Source organism: Meriones unguiculatus, chromosome 1, assembly GCF_030254825.1.
Source record: "Meriones unguiculatus strain TT.TT164.6M chromosome 1, Bangor_MerUng_6.1, whole genome shotgun sequence".
NCBI classification, from domain to species: domain Eukaryota; kingdom Metazoa; phylum Chordata; class Mammalia; order Rodentia; family Muridae; genus Meriones; species Meriones unguiculatus.
Window position 1 is genome coordinate 24,004,275 of NC_083349.1, and position 21,799 is coordinate 24,026,073.

Genomic DNA, 21,799 nt, shown 5'->3' on the forward strand with positions numbered 1-21,799 from the left:
GAGCTTCTGCAAGATCAGCAAGTGCTCTTAAGCACTGAGCCATCCCTCCAGCCCATTTCATTAAATAAGTTCACTATGAGTTTAATTAGATGCTATTAGGTTTCACATACACAAACAAATAAATGCAAAAATTCAAGAGAAGAAACTACAAAGACTGATCAGGGAGTTGAGAACCTAGAAAAAGTTTGAAGCTTAAGAAAAGCTGACAAAATTCTCATTCTCAGAAAACAAAGCAAAAAGATGACCATGAAATATGAGAAGAAAATTAGGATTAAAGCTGGTGCCACTCCAGGCCTCTCAGGAGTCACCATTTGTCAGGTGTGGGGCATAACTGGAGTCCCAGAGAGAGAACAACCATCTCTCCCCACCTCAGCAACCATCAGGACTGAGTGGAAACAGCACAGAAGACATGGGAGCTTTGTCTATAGAAAAACTAGTTCCAGCTTTGTTTTACCACCCGAACTGTTACACAGTCCAGACCAGCATGGCTATAAAGACTTAGGTGGGTTTTACCAAGTGAGGACAGAGTAAGAAAGAAGGCATGGAACCCAGGCGTCCAGGGATCTAGCCCTGGAGAAGGGAAAGGGGAGCTCTCTCGTAGCGGAGTTTATACAGAAGCAAGGTATGAAGGAAGTGTCTGGAGAACTGAGGTTGGGAGAATTTTCAATGGTATATTAGAAATGTAAGCAAAAAAAGAAAAAAAAAATCAAAGTACCAATTCCATGAGAACATTTGAAAGTTCAAAAATGGTTTAGCTTAAGTCTCAGCTTTACTAAGATGTTCTTATTAACATTTATTATTGCTTTATCTTTTAATCAGCGGTTATTCCTAAATATACCCAAATCACCACACAGAGACTAGGATGTATTTAGTTAACCTAGAGCACAATGCTGGGCAATGATTACTCCATCCTAAACCTCCAAACCGCAAAGCTTCTTCCCACTCAGATTTCTCACATTATACTTGCGTTTAGTCATATCTTAGGTCCAGTTCATCTCTCCTGGTGTTTCCAAGTCCTCTCTTTTTCCATCTCTCTTCTCCGAACCCTTCCTCCCACTCACTTCTTTCTCCTCCACCCTGGACCAGAATACCTCATTCTCTCCATTGCTCAGCACTGGTTTGTTTTATTGATAATACAGAGAACAAATGGTGGCATATTTACACAAACTTGAGACAGGTGTTGCTTAGAATAAACATGATGCAATGTCTGGATTGAAACCAGAGAGTGGGGGAGAGAAATCAGCATGTGAATGAACAGGGGTAAATTCTAGACATTCCACAAGTACAATCTACCAACACTAAGACTTTCACAAATCAATATAAACATCGAGTATTGGTTTCCCAAAGCGTGGAGAGCAGGGGAGGGGTCTCGAGGGCACTAAGGACTCCAGCAGGGAGTCAACCGAGATTGTCTAAGACTGATAACTGAAGCACTGGCTGGAGAGACGTCTCTTCAGAGCCCTCACTCTTGCAGAGGACCCAGGTTGGCTGCCAGCACCCACCCTGGGCAGCTCACAACCCCTGTAACTCCTGGAGAGCCAACACTCTCATTTGGCTTCCTTGGGCACCTGGACTCACAGACATAAACCCAACACGTACACAAAAGAATCTTTAAAAAAATAGTATATATGTATTTTTAAAATAGTTCATGAAAATGGCAGTACAGGAATGATCCTGTGGAATGGGAAGAGGCCATTTTATTTTAAATAGCCCATTCTAGATCACTCCATGGGTGTGTTTCAAATAAGTGTTTTTAAAGAGACACGCTCCTCATCCTTAATGTTCACATCTCAGAACTCCTGCTCCTGTGTGTACTGCTGCTCTACTGATTATGTTTCACGCTCCCTTAAGTCCACGAAGGTGCATGTCACGCGTCTTACTAACCAAGTACTGTACGGCATGGTGTTTCATGGTAGGGCCTAGGCATATGTTTCTCCCCTTGTATCATCAGGAGTAGCTATGGAGAAAGCACACATCAAATAGTTTTGTTCTGATTTCACAGCTTAACTGAGGTGAAAGGGACTGGAATGTTACACGTTCCAGTATGCAGCCTGGCGCTGTGACCACACAGGCCCATTCATATGCCAGTTACGAGCAGCTCAACACCTTGGGCAGACCTTCCATCCCTGTTTAGTTCTGCGGGTTAGGCTGGTTTTCTGACCGACAGCAACACTCCCTCCACCCCTTTTCCCCAGTCAGACCTCCTGCTTATTCCAGCTATGCCTCTGCTGGATGATGGGGAAAGAAACCCTTTGCCATCCTTGCTCAGGTAGTGCCTGTCTGTGAGGGGATGGGCAATATGGGAAAGAGGTTGGGCTGTTTCTTTGGTCCAAGCCCAAGTGTCTCTTAGCCTGGCCCCCAATGTACTCTTTGGAAGGGTCAAGTGGTCAGTGTCACCCTGGTCCCCAAGCAGGCACAGAAGCTGTTATTGGGCAGTAGTGGCCACCTTGGAGACATTGGTTTTGTGGACAAAAGCTGTGCAGTTCAGTATCACCTTTTTGGACTAGTTCTTCCCTTCCTCCTGAGGAGTTGCCAAGCTTTGACCATACTCGAGCTGACAGTGGTTTAGAATTAATGCAGTCAAACTGCCTTCTTATACTAGAGAGGAGGTGGAAGTCCGCAAGCCTGAGCTCTACACCACACATCAGGCTAAACTTGGTCACACTGGAGAAAATGTTGGTCTCCAAGAAGCAGGACTCCGGTTTCTCAAGTGATTCAGAATGGGCGTTGAGAGGGCCAGGGGTCCTAGCACTTGGGATCTAAACACATCTTCCTTTAGTCTTCAGCTTCATTCCATACCTCTGGTATGTGCCTTTTCAGTGACCTCAGGGCCATCTTGGGTACCTTGGCCTAAGTGCATCCTGACAGGCACCTATAGGCACCTGCCTCTTGGGCCACTTCCGAGGTCCGACAAACAGCTCTCCTGGTGCCATCAGCCCTAGCTCTGCCTTCTAGCTTGGCATTCCATATCAGGAACACTGTCTCTGGAGATAGGCATCCAGGTCAGGAGCAGCTGCTGTGTGGGAGGTCTGGCTGGGGCTGGTCTCTAGCTCCCCACATGGACCCCCTCTTCCTCTTGTACCCCCTCCTCTAACAATCTCTGTGTTTAGTCTAAAACCTGGGGACAGCTCAATGACTCCTTGGCTGCAGGGTAGAAAGTGGAGCCCCTCTTTCAGCTGAGAAAACTTAGTACATGTGCCTGTGAGCTAAGCTGGCAGCAGCCATGTCCCTGAAACCTCAAAGAGCATCAGGGGGCTCAGTCTCAACCAGTTTCCCAGGCCATGCCCTTGACCTGTTGTGGGCTTGATCTGCAACAGATGAGGGGAGGGAAGAAGGGCTGGGCCTATGCCCACCTGGACATATCCCAGATCTTCTGTACCCCAGATCTCCTCCTGGGACCTGGTGAGGTTTCTTTCAAGAGCTGTGGAGGTGGTAGGCAGCAGGAACTAAGGGACAGTGCTTGGGTCCTGAGGAAAGAGGAGCTGATTCTGAGCACTCCCTGTCTTTTTGCTGAGGCCCAGTGGCAGAGGAGGGGAGCAAGGGACTGTTGCGGAGAGGAACAGGGAACCGATGGCTCTCTACACTGCTGTCGGGGAAAGTGGCCTAAGACGCTGGAAGTCACTGCATCTGGCTGGCTCCATTCTGCGGAAGCTTGAATGCTGGTCCAGGGTTCAGGCGGCTGCCAGCCCCTCACTCATAGGCATGTTGATGTGGGCACTCAGCAGGGGCGCACTCTGGCCTTCCCGGAGCACTAGCACCTAGGGAGGAGATATGGCAGAGGGGGCTCACTTTGCCACCACCGAATCTGCGCCTGCTGGCTCAAGTGCTGGCTCCCAGCCTAGCTGCCAAAGGGATGGAAGGCTGCGAGGCCTCTGCTGCGCTGACATACCACCACAGCCCAGCGTCCCAATAGCCTCTCCACCCTCACCCTACTCTCTTCCCCAGGGTCCCACCTGCCTCTCTGAAATACCAAAGACAACTTGCCTTGATCATGTCTGAGATGCCCTTGCTACTGAGACTCTCCACAAAGGTCTCCAATGGGTAACTGAGTCCTGGCACCAGCAAGGGAACCTGTGTGGGGGACAGAAAGAAATTACCCCTCAAAGTGCACGCACCCGGACAGTGTTGGCAAATTCCAAAGCGGTTGTGTCTGTCCTCTTAGCTGAACCTCAGGACCCTTCACCCTGAGCCAGGACGACCAGCCAGATCCAGGGAACAAGGTACAGGGTGGGTAAGTGCCTGCCTGGGGCTCACATGTGTCTGTGGTTAAATATTGACCTCTTGACATCTAACCAGGCCAGGGCTGATTCCTGCCAATTTGAGAGTCTTGGCTATTGCTTCTCCCAACTGAGGACACACTGGTCCCTGGGGGAAACTAGGCCCCCCTTTTTTTTTTACTGACTCATGCAGAGAGTGGCTGCCTTTCTCCAGCAGGAACAGCTGGGAAGCAAGTTCTAGAGCCCCCTGCCCTCCTCAATGGCATCAGGGCAGAGGAAGAACTAACTTTGCTATTTGCCAGCTCCTTCTATGTGGTTCCCTGAGGTCTCTCTCGCTGGGAGAAAGGCAGTGAGGCAGGGGCTGCATCTAGTCTCTGGCTTGTGACTCCCTTACCTCAACCTAACAGTTACGAGAACCTCATCAGCCCTAGCCCTGGCTGCTGGAGCCCATGTCAGCATGTAGATCCATCCAATACCTTGAAGAAGGCCCGGGGCAGGGCATAGAGTGCCTCATTGTACAGAAAGCAGACCTGCAGGCCCAGTACTGGCCGAGCTGTTGAGGTGTTCTGAAGGTGAAGTGTGAGCTTAAAGATGGGACCCAGGCCTTGAACCTGTGGAGAGAGTAGATGACAAGGCCACCATCTTACCCACTGCTTCTCTATCAATGCTCTCAAGCAACCCTTCTCCACTTCTGTCCATCTGCTGCTTAAAGGGTACAGAAGCCCAGAGGGAATGCAGAATGGAATGGCACAGATCGGGAAGGTCTTGATGGATGCTCCTCAGCAAGTTCCGAGTACAGCTGGCTTGGGGCTGCAGCTGTGCTCTTCACCGACCCCAGGGTTTGACTGCCTTCAGCTCTCATCCTGGTAGCTCAGCAACTTAAACGCCATCCCGACCTTAATTCTAAGTGGCTCTGTAACCTTTTCTTCTTCTGTATCTAGCCACTCTTCAGAAAAGAAGCAACTGAAGCTGGGCATGGTGGTGCATACCACCATGTACTTGGGAGGCAGGCCTGAGTTCGAGGCCATCCTGGTCTACAGAGTGAGTTCTAGGACAGCCAGGGCTACACAGAGAAAGCCTGGGGTTTCTTTCGGGATTGGGAGAGAGAAAAGGAGTAATTAGAGTGCCTCTGAAAACACTCTGGATCACTTAGAACCGGCTGGGGCCCCGTAGACCTGGGGATTGCTTGAGTGTGTGTGTGTATGTGTGTGTTTATACATGGCCAGGGCACCTAGGGTCAGGTCAGGGTGACCCTTCCCTGTACCAAGAAGTCCTAATCCCTTAGGCTGTCCATGCCAACAGAAGTCACTCTTCCTTGGTCTGTGGCCAGGAGAACCCCTCCAGATCCTTGGGAAGAAACGTCCCATTGCAATTACTTTGTGCTTATACCCCTCCAGCCTAGGGGTTTGGTTGAGGTACAGCATGGAACAGAGTATGTACAGTATCCAGCCACAGAGAAGGACACAGAGAAGGCTGAGCAGCCCTCCTGAGGAGCAGTATGGGAGCAGCTCTCAGAGGGACAGGGTGTCCTTAGTGTCTCCTCGGTGTCTGGATGTTTGGGGGTGAGAAGGGAGCACAGGGTTAGTGCGTGGCACTGGCTCTGGGTGCGAACCTGTAGAGCAGGGACGATCCCACTCACCCTGCCCCTAATGTTCCTATACCTGAGTGCTTACCACAGCATGCAGCTTGAGTGGCTCCCGAGCTGTGGTTGACATGGGGCTCAGGCTGGACTCCAGGGCCTGTACGTAGGCTCTGGCAGCCCGCAGGCGCAGCAGATAGAGATCTGTCTGGAAGGTCCGGTGCATGGCTGCAGACGGGGGCAGGAAGGCAAAAGCAGGAGAAGGGGAGAATATTTTTGCTCAGATCATGTGAGAGGAACAGAAAAGGAAGGCATGATAGCAGGAGCAAGGCCCCCAGAAGCTGGGAATGTAGGCATAGGGAAGGCCACGCTAGGTGCTGGGGACTATACCCTATTCCTCCTTCCCGGTTCTACCACCTCACTGCTTATACAGTCTGTCTCCATCCCTGCTCCTTCTGTGCAGCCCTCAAGATGGCTGGTCCCAGTTTCAAGGCTGATCTTGGTCTCCTTACCCACCATCTTGTACTCTGGATATAATAGGACCTGCCCTGACTCTGCCACCCCAAACAACATCAGCTTCCAGCTCCTAAAGGCTTCAAACTTGTCCCCATATCTACATGGTAAGCCCAGATATGCAGGCTCTATTTGCTGTGTCCCAGCAGCTTGTGGCTACTCAGGCCTGCCTCTGCTTTGAACTGCCTCTGAGTCATCTCCACGTGAGGTCCTACCCACACCAAGCGCAACATAACGGAAACCAGCCTTGCTCGCTGCACCCGTCCCACCCACTGCACCTCTGTCCCTAAGTCCCTGCTTCATCCCTTACCCCTAACCATTTGCCAGGCGCAGATGCCCCTTCATCAGCTCCACCTCCAGAGCCACAGCCCCCGCTCTAATTGCCTCAGCGCTGGGTGTTTTGTTGTTCTGTTTTGAGGCTGTTGTTTTGGTTTTGAGTGAGGGTCTCACTATGTAGCCAAAGCTGACCATAAGCTGGCTATCCTACCTTCCACCTCCTGAGAGCTGGGACTATACACATGTGCCACCACATCCATCATGAAGATAGTTTTACAATTTTTCTTTACTGGACTTTGTACAGTTTCTGGTTATCTGTCCTTTTTTAAAGATTTATTTACTTTACGTGTGTGGCTATTTTGTCTGTTTGCACACATGTGCAGCGTGTGCCGCTGGATCCTCTGGAACTGGAGTTTCAGAGCGCTGTGAGCTGCCATGTGGGTGCTGGGAATTGAACCTGGGTCCTCTGAAGGACCTCTTAACTGCTGAGCCATCTCTCCAGCCCCATATTTATTTTTTTGCTATTGTGAACAGACCATTTTCTGTCATTTTGCCAGTCAATTATTGGCTCATATAAAAAGCTTATGAGGTTTTCTTTAATGTGTATATGTGTGCCTGCCTGTGGGTGCCTAGAGAGGGCAGAAGAGGGCTTTGAACCCTCCAGAAAAGGCCTTAAGATGCTTGTGAGCTGCCATGTGGGTACTGGGGATCAAACCCAGGTCCTCTGGAAGAGCAGCCAATGCTCTTAACCACTGAGCCATTTCTCCAGCCAAAGATTATGAGATTTTAAGACTTTTATATCTAGTTACCTTAAAGAACTTAACTCCCTACTGATTTCCTCACACTTTATGCATTTTTTCACCGACACGCTTTGTTGTTATTTTGTTAGACTTGTCTTTAACACAGGGTCTCATTATGTAACTCTCCCTGACCTCAGACTCATAAAGATCTACTCTCTGCCTCCCAAGTGCTGGGATTAAAGGCATGTGCCATCAACATGCCCCAGACAGAATTTTTCTCTCCCTTGTATGTGCTCTAGCAGCCCTCAGAAAAAACAATATAGTGTCCAACATGAAGTTGGCCAGAGGGACTGAGCTTCCAAGGTAGGGGATGGCCCAGTTCAAGAAACTTCGGGCCTGGAGAGATGGCTCAGTGGTTAAGAGCACCGGTTGACCTTCCAGAGGACCTGGGTTCAATTCCCAGCACCCACATGGCAGTTCACAACTATCTGTATCTACAGTTCCAGAGAATCTGACAGTGTCACACAGACATACATACATGGCTGGCAAATCACAATAAAATAAAAAATAAAATAAAATAATTAAAAAAAAAAACCCAAGAAACTGCGTGTCTGGTGTCATCATGGGTAATGAATAAATGGGTGCACAGGAAACTTAACAAGGGGAAGAATCCTGGTGAAGCTCTCCTTTTCTCTTGAGAATTTCTGCAACTGAAAGTAACGGTAGGCTCTGGTGCTAAGGGCCCTGGCGCTCACCAGCAGCGCCCTCAAACCTCTGACCTTCCCTGTGGCTCAGGTCTCGCTCATGCTCAAGGCACCCAATGGGATTGCCTGTGTTCTTCCCTGAGTCTTACCTGTGCCGGCTTCCCGCTCTCGCAGGGTCTGATCCACATACAGCCGGGTCTTTCGGGGCACATTGAGTTTCGTAGTCTGTGCTAGTGGTGGGCCCACCTCACCGGTCCCTTCCACAAACACCGCCGTACGCTTCAGGATCTTGATGATCAGGCCACCACCTGATAGTGGGCAAACAAAAACACATCCCGTTCCCTGCCCTATCCCACATTCCCATTCTTCCCCAACAATCACACGCTTGTCCAAACATGTCTATCTTTCTAACAAGACTCACTTCCTAAAGGAATGAAATATCCCCAGTCTGCCTTTTTTATCCTGAGAAGAGACCCATGTAGCTTAGGATAGCCTTGAACTCCTCTGGGTCAAAACATGACCTTGAACTCCTGATCCACCTTCCCAAGAGCCGCTGTTCAGCACACTTGGCTTTCAGTAGTCTCTTATCACTCTCATTCATTCATTTAGTCGCTGTTTAGAAGGTACAGTGGCTCTATGGTGGGTGCTGAGGGAGCAGACCAGAGAGACATAGCCTGACCGCCATTAGCTCCTAGGCAGGAAAAGCCAACTGCCGATGAGCTGATCAGTCTTACATAGGGCATGTCCACAGGCCTGGCTTCCACCCATCTATCCATGCCTCTCCTCTACAGAATCTCACCCTCTTCACTCCAGCCCCTCTGTCCTTCCCAGATCTGAGTCCTCACCTCGAGTAGTCATGATGAGGGTGTTGTCCTCTCGCCCGTATCGGCCAAAGCAAAGGCTGGTTACTGCATCCTACATGAGAAAGCAGACTTTAGCTGGGAAAATATCTTGAGAAGGAAAGCAAGACTGGCTGGGAGGAGTACCCAAATGAAAGTCAAGATGGGCAAGACGTGAGAAGCTGTGGCAATGTTGCCATGGGAATAGTTCCTGGATTGTCCATCTCCCTCCAACTCACTGTCCCTGCTGAAGTTCTACACTAAACACCCCTGGTCCTCATTTGGGGTGACCTTCTAATCAGTTTCTTGGGTCTCCACTGAGTCCATGGTTGCCTCTGCTGCCTTTCAAAATCACAAACCTGCAAAAGCTCTTCCTCTTATTGGCAAGATATTTAAGATCTTCACATGGGAATCCAGTCTGCCTTACCCAGTTTTCTCCTCTTTAGCTCTCCCAACCTCCTACCCTCAGGCCCAACCACTGCTTTCAGGTTTTATGTGGCAATCACCAAAGCACTTAGATTTCTGTATCAAGAACTTTCATGCAGGGCTGGCGAGATGGTCAGAGGGAAAGAACACTCACTGTGGGTGCCTGACAACCCGAGCTCGCTCCCCAGAACCCATGGAGGAAGGAGCCCATCCTGAAACTTGTCCTCTGAGCCTCACATGATCACCCTGGCACAAGCACACACACACATATATATGAGAGACAGGGTTTCTCTGTGTAGCCTTGGCTGTCCTGGACTTGCTCTGCAGACCAGGCTGGCCTCAAACTCAGAGATCTACCTGCCTCTGCCTCCTGAGTGCTGGGATTACAGGTATGCACTATCACACCCAGCTAGAAATATATTTTAAAGTATATTATTTTTTAAAAAAGAGCCCTGGAGCTGGAAAGCTGGATCAGCAGTTAAAGGCATGGCTGCTTGACCAGAGGACCCAGGTTTGATTCCCAGCACCCACGTGGTGGTCTCTAATCCCAGATCCAGGGGATCCTTGGTCCTCATCTAGCCTCCATGGAAACTGTGCACAAGTGGTACATAGACATGCAGGCAAACAGCCATACATACAAATTAATTATAAAAAAATTCAGCCCAATTGATTATCCAATACCCAGTAGTCAGCCCTGAAATCATACACATACTAAATGACTAATCAGATTGTAAGAGTGAGTGTGAGTGTGTATGTGTAAGATAATAGCAACTAAAAAAAGAGCAGTTTTAAGAGGGAGCAAGGAAAGTAGGTCCATGCAAAGGGTTGGAGGGAGGAAAAGGAAAATGATGTAATTATATTTTAATAATAACAATAATAATAGTAATAGTATTAATAATAAAGATCAGAGCATAGAGGCACAGGCCTTTAATCCCAGCACTCAGAAAGCAAAGGCAGGCAGATCCCTACAAGCCAGAGGCCAACCTGCTCCATATAGTGAATGCCAGACCAGTTAGAGCTACATAGTGAGGCCCTGTCACAAAAATAAACAGAAGAACTTTGATGCCCTCAGCCTTTGTCCATGCTGCTCCTGCTCTAGAAGTTCTTCTGCCATTCATCCACTTGGCAAACTGATTTGTCTCCCTGACCCCGAGTCACTTGGCCCCTTTGCTTTCTTTCTTTCTTTCTAAAGATTTTTTTTTTTTTTTAATTTACCTTCATTGGTGTTTTGCCTACATGTATGTCTATGTGAGGGTGTCAGATTCCCTGGAGATGAAGTTACAGACAGCCATGTGGGTGGTGAGAATTGAACCCAGGTCCTCTGGAAGAATAGCCAGTGCTCTAAACTATTGAGCCATCTCTCCAGCTATTCCCCCATCCTCTTTTAGTGCTTTTTCTGTTCCTGTCTGTTCTGTATGTTCATTTCTCTCTGGCTGGTTTTCACCACATATAAACTCCCCGGAAATAAGGGCTTAGTCATTTTTATGCCCCCTTTCCCCTCATGTGGCAAATGTACATCATGAGGGGTTCAACCAGTATTTCTAAGACACATCCTTGTGGAGTCAGGAGAGGCAAAGAAGAAGCAGGGCTAGATGGATGGGCAAGAGCTGATGAGGCCCCACCTGAGCTAAGGAGCTATTGGCAGTTAGTGGCTGCTGGAGGCGGGGAAGTCATTTTTCTTCAGGGGTGTTACCACCAGTAAGTTGGCCATGATACAGTAAATAAAGCCATCCCCTACACAGGCAGACCGCCCTAATTAAATTCAAAACAAAAACTCATGAAAGCAGAAGGAAGACCTGGTATCAGAGGGAGCTGAGGGGGTAAGAGGGAAATGTGGGTGAGAAAGATCAATTACATTCATAAATGAAACTGTCAAATGCTAAATAAAAAATTATTAAAAATAAATAGGGCTTGGGTAAGGAAAAGCCAGCAGCAATGCTGGAGGCATGCTCACAGGTGCACGAATGACATTAAGCAGGGCCTTGTCACGGTAAATTCGGACTTCCCCATTGGCCAGAGCAGCCATGACAGCCTGCAAGCCCCGGGATCGCTGCTCCAGTAGGTTCATGGTCAGGATGGCTGCAGGCATCTGCAATGTCCACAGCTTCTTTCCCTGGCAAGAAACAGCCAGTGTCTGCAGGGAGCTCAGGGCTTCACTTGGAAAGAAGGGGTGGCTGGAGCGAGGAGCAATGGAAAGCTTTGGGCTCACAGGGCAGGCGGTGTGGAGGGGTGGGGCCTGCCGGGGACCACACCTTGTGGGTGAAGCCATGCAGACTCTCTTGGGTGCTGCCCACCACCAGGATCTTGTGGACTCGGACCAGCCCCACAGGCTGGGCACTCAACTCGATGCAGTACTTGGGGTGTTTGGAGTCTCTGTGGAATAAAGACACGTTCCCTTTGCCCAGAGAAGCCTTGTCTGTATCTCCTTGGCTGACCCATCACTTCTAAGCACCCAGATTAACCTGAAAGCACCCTTGGACCTGAGTAGATGATGGGATTATTTCTCCATCTACCACTTAGTAGACGTGTGACCTTGGATAACACCAGGTATGTTTTCCTCCTGTCCCCTCCAGCCCTTCGCTATGATGACAAGTGAGCCAGCCTGGGATTTCAAGTCGTGAGTACATTTACCTTAGAGTAGCCTCGCCAGTGCCATTGGACTTAGGAAGCTTACTGGTTTATCAGAAAGAATGGCACACTTAATGTTGGTGTCACCTTCAGTTTTCTGGTCTCTCCATCTTAGTTTTCCTTTGCCAGAGAGGGGGGTAATTTCTACCTTTCAGCCTTCGGCTATGGCCCACTTTCTCCAGTGTAATGGCTGTGCATCTCACAGGGTTTTGGGCTCTAGGAATTCTCTCTTCTTCGCCTTCCAAATTTTGGGACTACAGTTGCACGCCCCCTTTGAGCCACCACCACAGATGATGTTTCTTTTCCCACTGGGCCTCCATTTCTTCCCAATCAATAGTCATCTAACTTAAAGTATCTTTGCTATGTCTTTCCCATGAATGCAGGACCTGCAGTTACAGCATTCCACTCAGCAGGGACTCTCCAGCCCACTGTACAGTGCTGAATGCAAAGGAGATGCTCAGTAATGTCTTGAATTAAAAGACTGTCTAAGCTGGGCATGGTGGCAACAAGCCTTTAATCCAAGCACTCAGGGATGCAGAGGCAGGTAGATCACTGTGAGTCTGAGGCCAGCCTGGTCTACAGAGTCCAGGACAGCCACAGCTACACAGAGAAACTCTGTATTGAAAAACAAAACAAAACTTAATAAATAAACAAATAAATAAAAGACTGTCTAGAGGGCTGGAGAAATGGCTCAGAGGTTAAGAGCACTGACTGTCCTTCCAAAAGACCCTGGTTTGAGTCCTAGCATCCATATCATGGCTCACAATCACCTGAAAATCCAGTCCTAGGAGGCTGATGACCTTTCCTAGCCTTTGTGGGTATCACAAGCATGTGGTATACAAACATGCACATGGGAAAAATACTCATAAACATAAAATAATCTAACTGGGTGGTGGCAGTGCACACCTTTAATCCCAGCACTTGAGAGACAGAGGCAGGCAGATCTCTGTGAGTTTGAAGTCAGCCTGGTCTACAAAGCGAGTTCCAGGACAGCCAGGGCTATTCAGAGAAACCCTGTCTCAAGCAAACAACAACAAAACAAACAAATTGTCTGGGACATCAAACTAATGCATGTATCACATACATCCTAAAACATAACAAATACAAGAGATTATACGTTTCCTCCACCCTGACTACTGCTCGTGTGTTACAGCCATCATGCCAGGCTCTTACGCTGTCAGCCTCCTCCTCTCGTTAACCCTCACAGTTCAACCTCCTTTACAAAATTCTCATCTCTTTTCAATCCCCAGTTCCGACACCCAAACCTCAAGTTCATCTTGAAAGCCTGTGAAACCACCAGGTCTGGAGGCCACAGCTGCAGCTACCTTCTCAGGATATAGATGCTCCCATTTCGGCAGGCAGCGGTCAGCCGGAACTCCACATCAAACTGGCCAGACACATCCAGGAAGACGGGGACACTGGGCAGGCTCATCTGCAGAGAAAAGGCTCAAACCTACTGACCATAGTTGGAAGAAACTGTTATTTCTCGACTAAAATCCCGATCTCTTCATTCACTTCCTAGTGGTCACAGCTTAAATTCCTATGCAAGGTTAAGCTACACCATTTGGCTAAACTCTGCTACCTCCAGGAAAGTATGAGAATTATTTAAGGAGACATACTAAGTTGTTTGAACAAGGAAGACTATAGCAGCATTAATAAGAGTGAAACCATTTAAGTGGACACCACGTGGCAGGTAAATCTATCTATCTATCTATCTATCTATCTATCTATTGAGATATAAATATATCTACATATATATATGTGTGTATATATATATATGAGAGAGAGAGAGAGAATGGCTCTGTGGAGGCTTTAAAAGGGCTGATAAAAGCTGGGAATGGTGGTACACACTGTAACATCAGCATTTGGAAGATGGAGGCAGAAGGATCACAAGTTCAAGGCTATCCTGAACTATACTGCAAAAAGGCAAAGAATAACCATAAAAAGGGTGACACGGTTTTGTGATGACACTGATGTCATACATACTGTGAAAAGACAAACTGTTGAACTCTGAGCAGGAGCCTGAGGAGCTAAGGATGCAGTGCTGCTTGCACTTCACTTTCAACTTGACAAAAACTGAGATTCGCCTGTGCCGAATTTTGGTTAAGGCACTACATAGGTCAGGCTGGCCTGTGGGCAACTGTATTGATTGTTACTTGAGGTGGCAAGTTAAACCCTGAGTATGGGCAATACCAGCTCACTGGTGGTCCCTGAACTGTCTGAGCGAAAAAGGCCAGCTGCAGGTTAAGCACAAGCTGGCAGACAGCGTGCGCATGCACGTATCTCTTCCTCTGCTCTAGACTGTGGATGTGATGTGACGAGCTGCTTGAGCTCCTGCCCTGACTCCTCTGAAACAACAGACTGTGACCTGGAGTTGTAATTCAGTCAAGCCCCTTCCTCCCTGAGCTGCTCTTGGGCAGGGAATTTTATCACAGCAGCGTAATGAAGCTAGAAATACGCCTCCACACAAAACAGTCATGTTTGACTCAAGCTAGGAAACTAATCCGCACGTGAAACCGCCCAGAAGGATCCACTATAAATCTTTTACACTAGATTTGATAGTTGTGAGCATTTGGGACATCTTTTTCTTTATGCTTAGCTACATTTGCTTATTTTTCTTCAGTGAACTGATACTACCCACACTGGGAGAGCACGAAGGGGAAGGCAGCCTGGACCTTGTGTATAGCCAGTGACAGACCTGATACTGACCTTGGCCAAAATGGTGAAAGCCTCAGGGTCAAGAACGAGGAGTTCCTTGTTCTCGGTGCCTAGCACCAGACAGGACACTGCATCCTCATCAGCCAGGTTCTTCTTCAGGGTGGTCATAGTGGTGATGACTGTCTGCAGAAGTCCCCTCCATGTCCCCAGACACCCAAAAAACCAGACGAGGGAAGGGAGAGGGCAGAAGAGGAGCAGACATGAGAGGCATGTTTGAACGTTGAGGCAACCTAACTTCTTAACAGTAAGTATTGTCTAATCCACTTATGAGCTAATCCTATAGTCAAAAGCAACATGGCCACAAGTTTAAGAGCTGGGTATAGCTCACACCTGTAGTCCCAGCATTAGGGAAGCAGAGACAGGAGGATTGCTGCATGTTCAAGACCAGCTTGGCTTAAAAATCCAATTCAAGGCCAGCCAGAACTACCTAGCAAGACCTTGTTTCCAAGAACAAAACAAAAAGACAAAACACCAACAAACTCTCCAAACAACAAAAAACATGCTTTAAAAGAAGACCCAATGACATGAAGATCTGCAGGCATCAGGCACACCAGCAGTACATATAAACATGAACACAAAACATTCATACAGATAAAATTTATCTTTATTAAATGCCTATAATCCAGGAGTGCTGGTACTCGCCTTTAATCCCAGCACTCAGGAGGCACTGACAGGTAAATCTCTGTAAATTCAAGGCCAGCCTGGTCTACACAGCAAGGTCCAGGATAACTGAAGCAAGACCCTTTCTCAAAAACAGAACAAAATAAAATAATATTTGTGAACACAGAAACATGCTAGAAGCTAAAGCCTCAAACACAAATACTTGTTCTCTCTGAGCAATAAGACCAGAGCTTTTCTGGAACTTTTGCAGTAGGCACGTGTTCATTTTGTAATTACAACTGGACATTAAAAAAAGGATCCTTTAGGGGTTAGAGAGATGGCTCAGAGGTGAAGAACACTGGCTGTTCTTCTAAAGGTCCTGAGTTCAATTCCCAGCAACCACATGGTGGCTCATAGCCATCTATAGTTGATATCTGGTGCCCCTTCTGGTGAGCAGGCACAAATGCAGGCAGAATACAATATAAATTGTAAATAAATATTTTTTTTTTTTAAAAAAAGGATGCTTCATTTTTGCAGAAGTCTCTCTATGGAAACTAGCAGAACCAAAATGCTTTTCTTTGGATGAATGCGATGTTTGCTGTGCAAGCACCACTAAGATTGCACAGAGGAGTGCCAGAGACATGAACCACTGAGCATGGTGGTGCAGGAAGAGGCAAGAGGATCCGAGGGACAAAGCCACACTCAGCTACGGAGAGGCTGTCAGGTGCAGTGGTGCCTCTGATCCCAGCACTCTGGAGGCAGAGGCAGGAAAAGTCTATGAATTTGGGGCCAGCCTGGGCTACAAATGAGTCCAAGACAGAGAAACCCTGTCTGAAAAAAAAAAAAATGGAAATGATTCATCATTTTGATATGTAGTTTGAAGATTTTATGACAAAAGTAAAATAAAATTACAGCAATAACAAAAAAATCTTATCAAGAGCTAAGAAATCACAAATAACCATTTAAATAACGAGCTATTAGAATTAGAATTCTCAAAGGCTATTTAAGACTCAAAATATGTTCTCAAAATGTTATTCAAGAGAAGCAGCATAAAAAAGCACAGTGTGAAGGAAATATGCAGAAATGGTAAGCAGTGGGTATCTCTAGCTCGTGGAATTTCATCTTTATTTTTGAATATTCCATATAAAAATGTCATTATCTTTACCCTCAAGAAAATGAGCCTACTAATATGTCATAACTGCTTCCCAGCCATCCCTGTTAACCGGAAACGTGGAAGGTGGCCTGAGACCCTAGACATGCAATATGGCTGGAAGGAAGACTGCATAGTGCCACGGCCAGGTTTGATGTTAGAAATAACTGCTGATTAGCTGTCTGCTTTTGTTGTTGTTGCTGTTTTATTTTATATATTTTTTTTTGTTTCTTATGTAAGTGTTTAGAGCTGGGGATTCAAGTAGGAGCTGAGTTTGATTCCCAGAAGCCATGAAAGAAATGCCAGGTATGGTGACCCATTCCTGAAATACCAATACTAGGGAGGCAAAGACAGATGGATCCCTGGGACTTCCTGGCCAGATAGTGTAGCCTAATTGGTGTGTTCTATGCCAAAAGAGACCCTATCTGAAAGGAGATGGATGGCATTCCTAAGGATGACACCTGAGGTCATCCTCTGTCTCCGTACCCACGCACACACACATATGCACCTGTCCGCACATGAACATACATCATTTTAAAACTGTAAGCACTTTATAGGGCATTACCTGCCGCTTGATAACCTTGGACTTGTGCTGGTTCACAAATGCCTCCATTTCACTCAGCTCCAGCTGCAGAAACCTATACACAAGAGGAACTAGCACCAGCATGCCATGGCCTGGCTGCCTTTCCTGCTAGTCCACAGTCCCTCTGCCCTGCATCCACAGACTCCCACCTGAGCGACTGTACAGACAAAGGTATCTCTGCCTTTTCCCTGCAACAAGAGGCCAACACAGTTGGTTTAGTGAGGGCTCACAGGAAAGTTTGGGGATCAAGGAGTGGAACAAGAGGGTGCAGGCTCACCTGATGCCCTCCAGCATCTCCTTCAGAGTTAAGGGGTCGATCTGGTCCTGCGTCAGCATGGGGAGAAGGAAGAACCTGTGAGCCCGAGCAGCCACGTCCTCAGCCAGCTCAGGGCATCTACACTTGGGGTCGGGAGGCAGGCCTTCCTCTCCACTCCACTTTCTTTCCAAAGGCCTGGCACTGAATCCCAAGTCCAAGATCTTGATTTGAATCCATCTCTGGATCATGTTCACCTGCATCATCCTCTTTACTGTTGAATCCTGGAGGTGTCCCTACTCTCCAGGGTCATCCCCCACTCACTCTGGTGAGCCTCTTCCTTTATTGGCTTCCCTTACCCACAAATAGGAGGGGATGTGGCTAGTGCGGAGGGATCCTCTGGCTTCTGTCCTCCCAGGAGCTGCCATCTTTGTGCTCTTGTTCCCTATGTCACTTACCTCTTTGGCTTGGTTCCAAAGGTCTTGTTCCAAAGGGTTTGGAGGCAACTGGGGCAGGCTGAATTTAAAGTAGGGTCGAAGATTCTTATACACATAGACACAAGGCCCTGAGGCGAGGGCTAGGGCAGGGGTCCTGGGCTCATGCTGCTCCATGAGGAAGGTGGCAGCGGAGGCTGGCAGGGCAGGCAGTGGGCTTTCTGTCAGTACTGTGGGTCCTTTGAGCACCTTCAGGCGGGGCTGCTGCCCACTGGGGCCAAGGTCTCCCACCACCAGCTGCAAGGAGAGGAGACCATTCAGCATAATGGGTTGTCCCCTTTAATGACCTTAGTCTTAGGCTGCCTTTTGTTTGGTGTTTCCTAATCCATTCTCTGTTGTAGATTTTGTTTTAATCCCAGGTGTGGGATGTGGGACTGATTCAGACTGTCTCCTGCAGGCTCCGAGAGGAGCTCTTTGCCAGCAGCAGATACTTTAAATGGAGGACTCTGGAGAGAGAATAAATGCCAGTGCCCACAGAGTGTGAAGGAGCTCCGAGAAAGAACAAGGCTGCTGCTGCTTCCCCCTTTGGCTCTCAGTTGCTCTTAATGCAGTGAGACAAAAAGTTGGCGATCTCCTGAAATAAGGGATCCCCTTAGGAGAGTTACTTGACCATTCTGAGCTCAGGCTTTTCTCTTGCAAAGTGGGAATGCCTACATCATGACAGCTGGAGGAAATCAAATAAAACTGTGAATTATAGAGCCTGGTAAGTGCTCAGGAGCAGGTGAGGGTTCATCCTTTCATTATCCACTCCTTTTCTTTTCCTGTGGTGGTGGAGACTGAAGCCAGGACTTTGAACATCGTTGTAATATTCTCCTCTGTTATAAGGCTAAGATATATTTATTTTACATTTGTATTGAAATCAATTTTTTTACTAAGGAAAAATTCCAATTATAAAGAAAAGTATTATAGACCCTCTTAATAACATTATCAGCTTCTATAATCACCAGCCTCTTGTAACTCTATGTCTTCTTGAGAAACAGAAAAACCTCACTTCCCTGAGTTTTGTTTCCCTTCATATTACATATATTTATATGTGTGGGGGGAACATCTATGCCACAGCACACGTGGAAGGGAGCTCAGAGGACAACTTTAGGGAGTTGGTTCTCTCCTTTTACTCCATGCATCCAAGGGAATGAACTCAAGTCATCAGGCTTAGCAGCAAGCACCTTTGCCCAACGAGACTCTAATGCCCATTGCCAATCATGGTATTATCTCTTGCACCAAAGAATCATGTCACAATATTTAAACTAAGAGGTTGTATGCTCACCTCAGCAACATATACACTAAAATTTGAATGATACAGATTATTAGCATGGTCTCTACTCAAAGATTACACTCAGATACTGGGGGTATTGGCCTACACCTCTAATCCTGGCACTTGGAAGGCAGAGACAGGTGAGTTTGAGGCTAGCCTGGAACCCTGGACTACACAGTAAGTTCCAGAATAGCCAGGATTACTACATGGAGAATTTGTCTTTAAAAAAAGGGGGGGGGGCGCGCACAGCTTTCTGAATCACATCACATGTTAAGCCTGTTATTTTGTATGATAAACTAAAAAATTAAGCAATTACAATTAGATAGAGAATTGGGGTCTGCAGTGGTTAAGGTGCTTACCACCATGCCTGGTGACCTAATGAGCTCAATCTCTGGAATCTACATGGGAGAGAACTGACTCTCAAAAGTTGTCAGCTGGGGCTGGAGAGATGGCTCAGTGGTTAAGAGCGCTCGCTGCTCCTCTGAAAGTCCTGACTTCAATTCCCAGCACTCACATGGCAGTTCACAACTGTCTGATGTTGTCTTCTGGTGTGTAAGTGTACATACAAACAACATACCCATATATATATAATACCTAAATAAGTAAATTTAAGGGTGGGGTTGGGAGGGAATGAGGGAAAGGGCTACGGCTGGGATACAAAGTAAATAACCTGTGATTAATATAAAAAAATAAAAATTAATTAAAAAATAAACTAAAAAAAAGTTGTCACCTGACTCTCATGCTTCATGTATCCTCCCACAATAAATAAATAGAGAAACAAACAAGTAAATAAATAATCCCAAACATAATTTTGATTTTGTTGCTAACTTTGTTTTGGGATGGGGATTGTTTTATTTGTTAGGGTTTTTTGCTGTTGTTTTGATGCAGGGTCTCACAATGTAGCCCTGGCTGGCCTTGAACTTGACAGGCCAGCCTCAGACTCATAGATCTGCCTGTTTCTGTTGTCCAAGTACTGAGATTAAAGGCATACACCACCACTTGCGGCTCCTAAATTTTTAGAGAATCATATGTCTTGGTATTACAAAACCACAACATTTTGCTGTTTTATTTCTGCAGTCCATGTTACAAAATTAATATTTACTTTCCAAATTAAAAAGAAATTCTGGGGTTGGAGAGATGGCTCAGTGGTTAGTTAGGAGCACTGGCTGCCCTTCCAGAGGACTCTGGTTTAATTCCCAGCAACCACAGGGCAGCTCTCAACTGTCTGTAACTCCAGTTCTAAAGGATCTCACGCAAGCAGACATGCAAGCAAAACACCAATGCGCATAAAATGAAAATAAATAAACCATTAAGAGAAAGAAAGACGTTCCAATTAAATGTATCTTTTCAGTACTAGTGAGTTTCAGAGTGTGTTGAGCCCTTTGCAAACCTCACTTCTGAGTTGTCCCTACTCAACTTTCTGAGTGCCTACCTTGTACTCCCCGTCGCCATGCAAATCTGCCAGAGCTAGAAAACACAAGAGGGTCATACGTGAGTCTCAGAATCCCAAAGGTTTCTCCATGGAACCATTACCTAACACTCCCATCCTCCTAGAATCCTGCTTTTCCTGGGTCTGGAGACTCACCTAGGCAGGAGGAGAAAGTGTGGATGTTGGCCATGGGGTCGTAGTGTGCGTCCAGCCATTTCGAATTGGCTTCGTGGCTGCAAGGGAAAGGAGGAGAAGTTAGCTGGAAAGAGAGTCCCACTGGAAAGGAAGAAAGCGGTGAAGGAGATGATGCCTAAGACTGAGAGCATGGAGCTCCGAAAGACTAATACAGTAAGTCTGAATCTGGGCTCCTCTGGCGGCAGGAATGACCAGCCAATCACGTACACAGACACTTCTTGGCCGTCAACTTCCGTGTCTGATTTCTACGGGGCCCTTCCGGAACTTCTAGTGTTGCCAGAAAGCAAGAGCCGACACCCCGGCACCATCTATTCATCTGAGGAAAAAAGGAAGCAGTGGGGACGGGAGACTTCACCTCTCAGCTCGCCCGCTGTCAGAATCCGATGAAGATGTCGCAGCCATCTTCCCTGGCGTCGCCTTGACAACCAGCTCAGTCGTAGCGCAACGCTCAATAGAATCCGGACATCTGAAAGCCCAGAAACAAACGTTCCGGAATAAAATTTTCCGGGCTCGGGCCAAAACAAGGGCCAGTTTCCTTGCCTTATGCAAAGTTGATTTACGGTCTCTGCATCAAAAATAGGGGCCTTAAGACAAAGCAGACAGTCCTGATGAGACCTGATTGGCTAGCGTCAGATGGTAGGGGAGGAGGACCTCCCCTATCAGTGGACTAGGGGAGGGGCATGGGAGAAGAGGGAGGGGACAAAGGAGGAGGCTACAGCTGGAATACAAAGTGAATAAATTGTAAAAACAAAAAACAAACAAACAAAAAAACAAACCAGGGCCTTGAATTCAAAGCCTGGAGAGGAGCCCTTTTTAGGGGTTAAGACCACCAAACTGAACTGCCTTAATTTCCATGGTTAGCCCAGTTAAAAAGGGTCTTGTCCTTTCTGCTTTACTGTAGAGGTCCAAGCTGAGAAACAATTTAAAGGGTGGGGTCTCAACGTAGTGCGTTCTAGTTCTTAAGCTCCAGAAATATTTTAAAGTACAAGAACATTTGCTGCTGTTGCAGAGGGCTCTGGATCACTTCTCCGCACCCACATGGCTGCTCACAATTCTGTAACTCTAGTTCCAGGGAATCTGATGCCAGCTTCTGGCCTCTGCTGTCACAGCACACACGTGGAGAAGCGCATACATACATTTAAAAGTAAATCTTAAGAAAAAAAGAGAGAGCTGCAGAACTCACGCTGTGACTTTGTGCCC

The 21,799-nt window shown here is 47.2% G+C and overlaps 1 protein-coding gene across 3 annotated transcripts; it reads right to left on the reverse strand.

Moving 5' to 3' along the window:
• Window positions 1–1,108: 1,108 nt before the first annotated feature.
• Bbs1 (Bardet-Biedl syndrome 1) lies at window positions 1,109–21,665 on the reverse strand. Of its 3 annotated transcripts, none has more exons than XM_060384193.1 (17): window positions 20,955–21,664; window positions 20,561–20,637; window positions 20,408–20,442; window positions 17,685–17,957; window positions 17,251–17,297; window positions 17,123–17,161; window positions 16,956–17,028; window positions 14,632–14,763; window positions 13,248–13,354; window positions 11,547–11,667; window positions 11,249–11,407; window positions 8,875–8,944; window positions 8,179–8,337; window positions 5,879–6,024; window positions 4,694–4,828; window positions 3,985–4,071; window positions 1,109–3,758 (listed from the first exon to the last, which is right to left on the reverse strand). In XM_060384193.1, the coding sequence occupies exons 1-17, from the start codon at window positions 20,999–21,001 to the stop codon at window positions 3,672–3,674; spliced, it is 1,794 nt and encodes a 597-aa protein (XP_060240176.1). In that variant the 5' UTR covers window positions 21,002–21,664; the 3' UTR covers window positions 1,109–3,671. The 3 variants fall into 3 exon arrangements, with proteins under 3 accessions (XP_060240176.1, XP_021505972.1, XP_021505973.1); XM_021650297.2 differs by having other exon boundaries at window positions 5,891–6,024; window positions 20,955–21,656; XM_021650298.2 differs by lacking the exon at window positions 4,694–4,828 and having other exon boundaries at window positions 5,891–6,024; window positions 20,955–21,665.
• Window positions 21,666–21,799: the final 134 nt, after the last annotated feature.

What these genes read in the sequence shown, in the direction of transcription:
- Bbs1 (XM_060384193.1), bottom strand. Translation starts at nt 21,001, where the DNA reads ATGGCTGCGACATCTTCATCGGATTCTGACAGCGGGCGAGCTGAGAG. An exon ending in GACAGCGGGCGAGCTGAGAG is followed by an intron (nt 20,638 to 20,954) that starts GTGAAGTCTCCC and finishes TTTCCCTTGCAG; the next exon opens with CCACGAAGCCAATTCGAAAT. An exon ending in TTGTCTGTACAGTCGCTCAG is followed by an intron (nt 17,029 to 17,122) that starts GTGGGAGTCTGT and finishes TCTTGTGTATAG; the next exon opens with GTTTCTGCAGCTGGAGCTGA.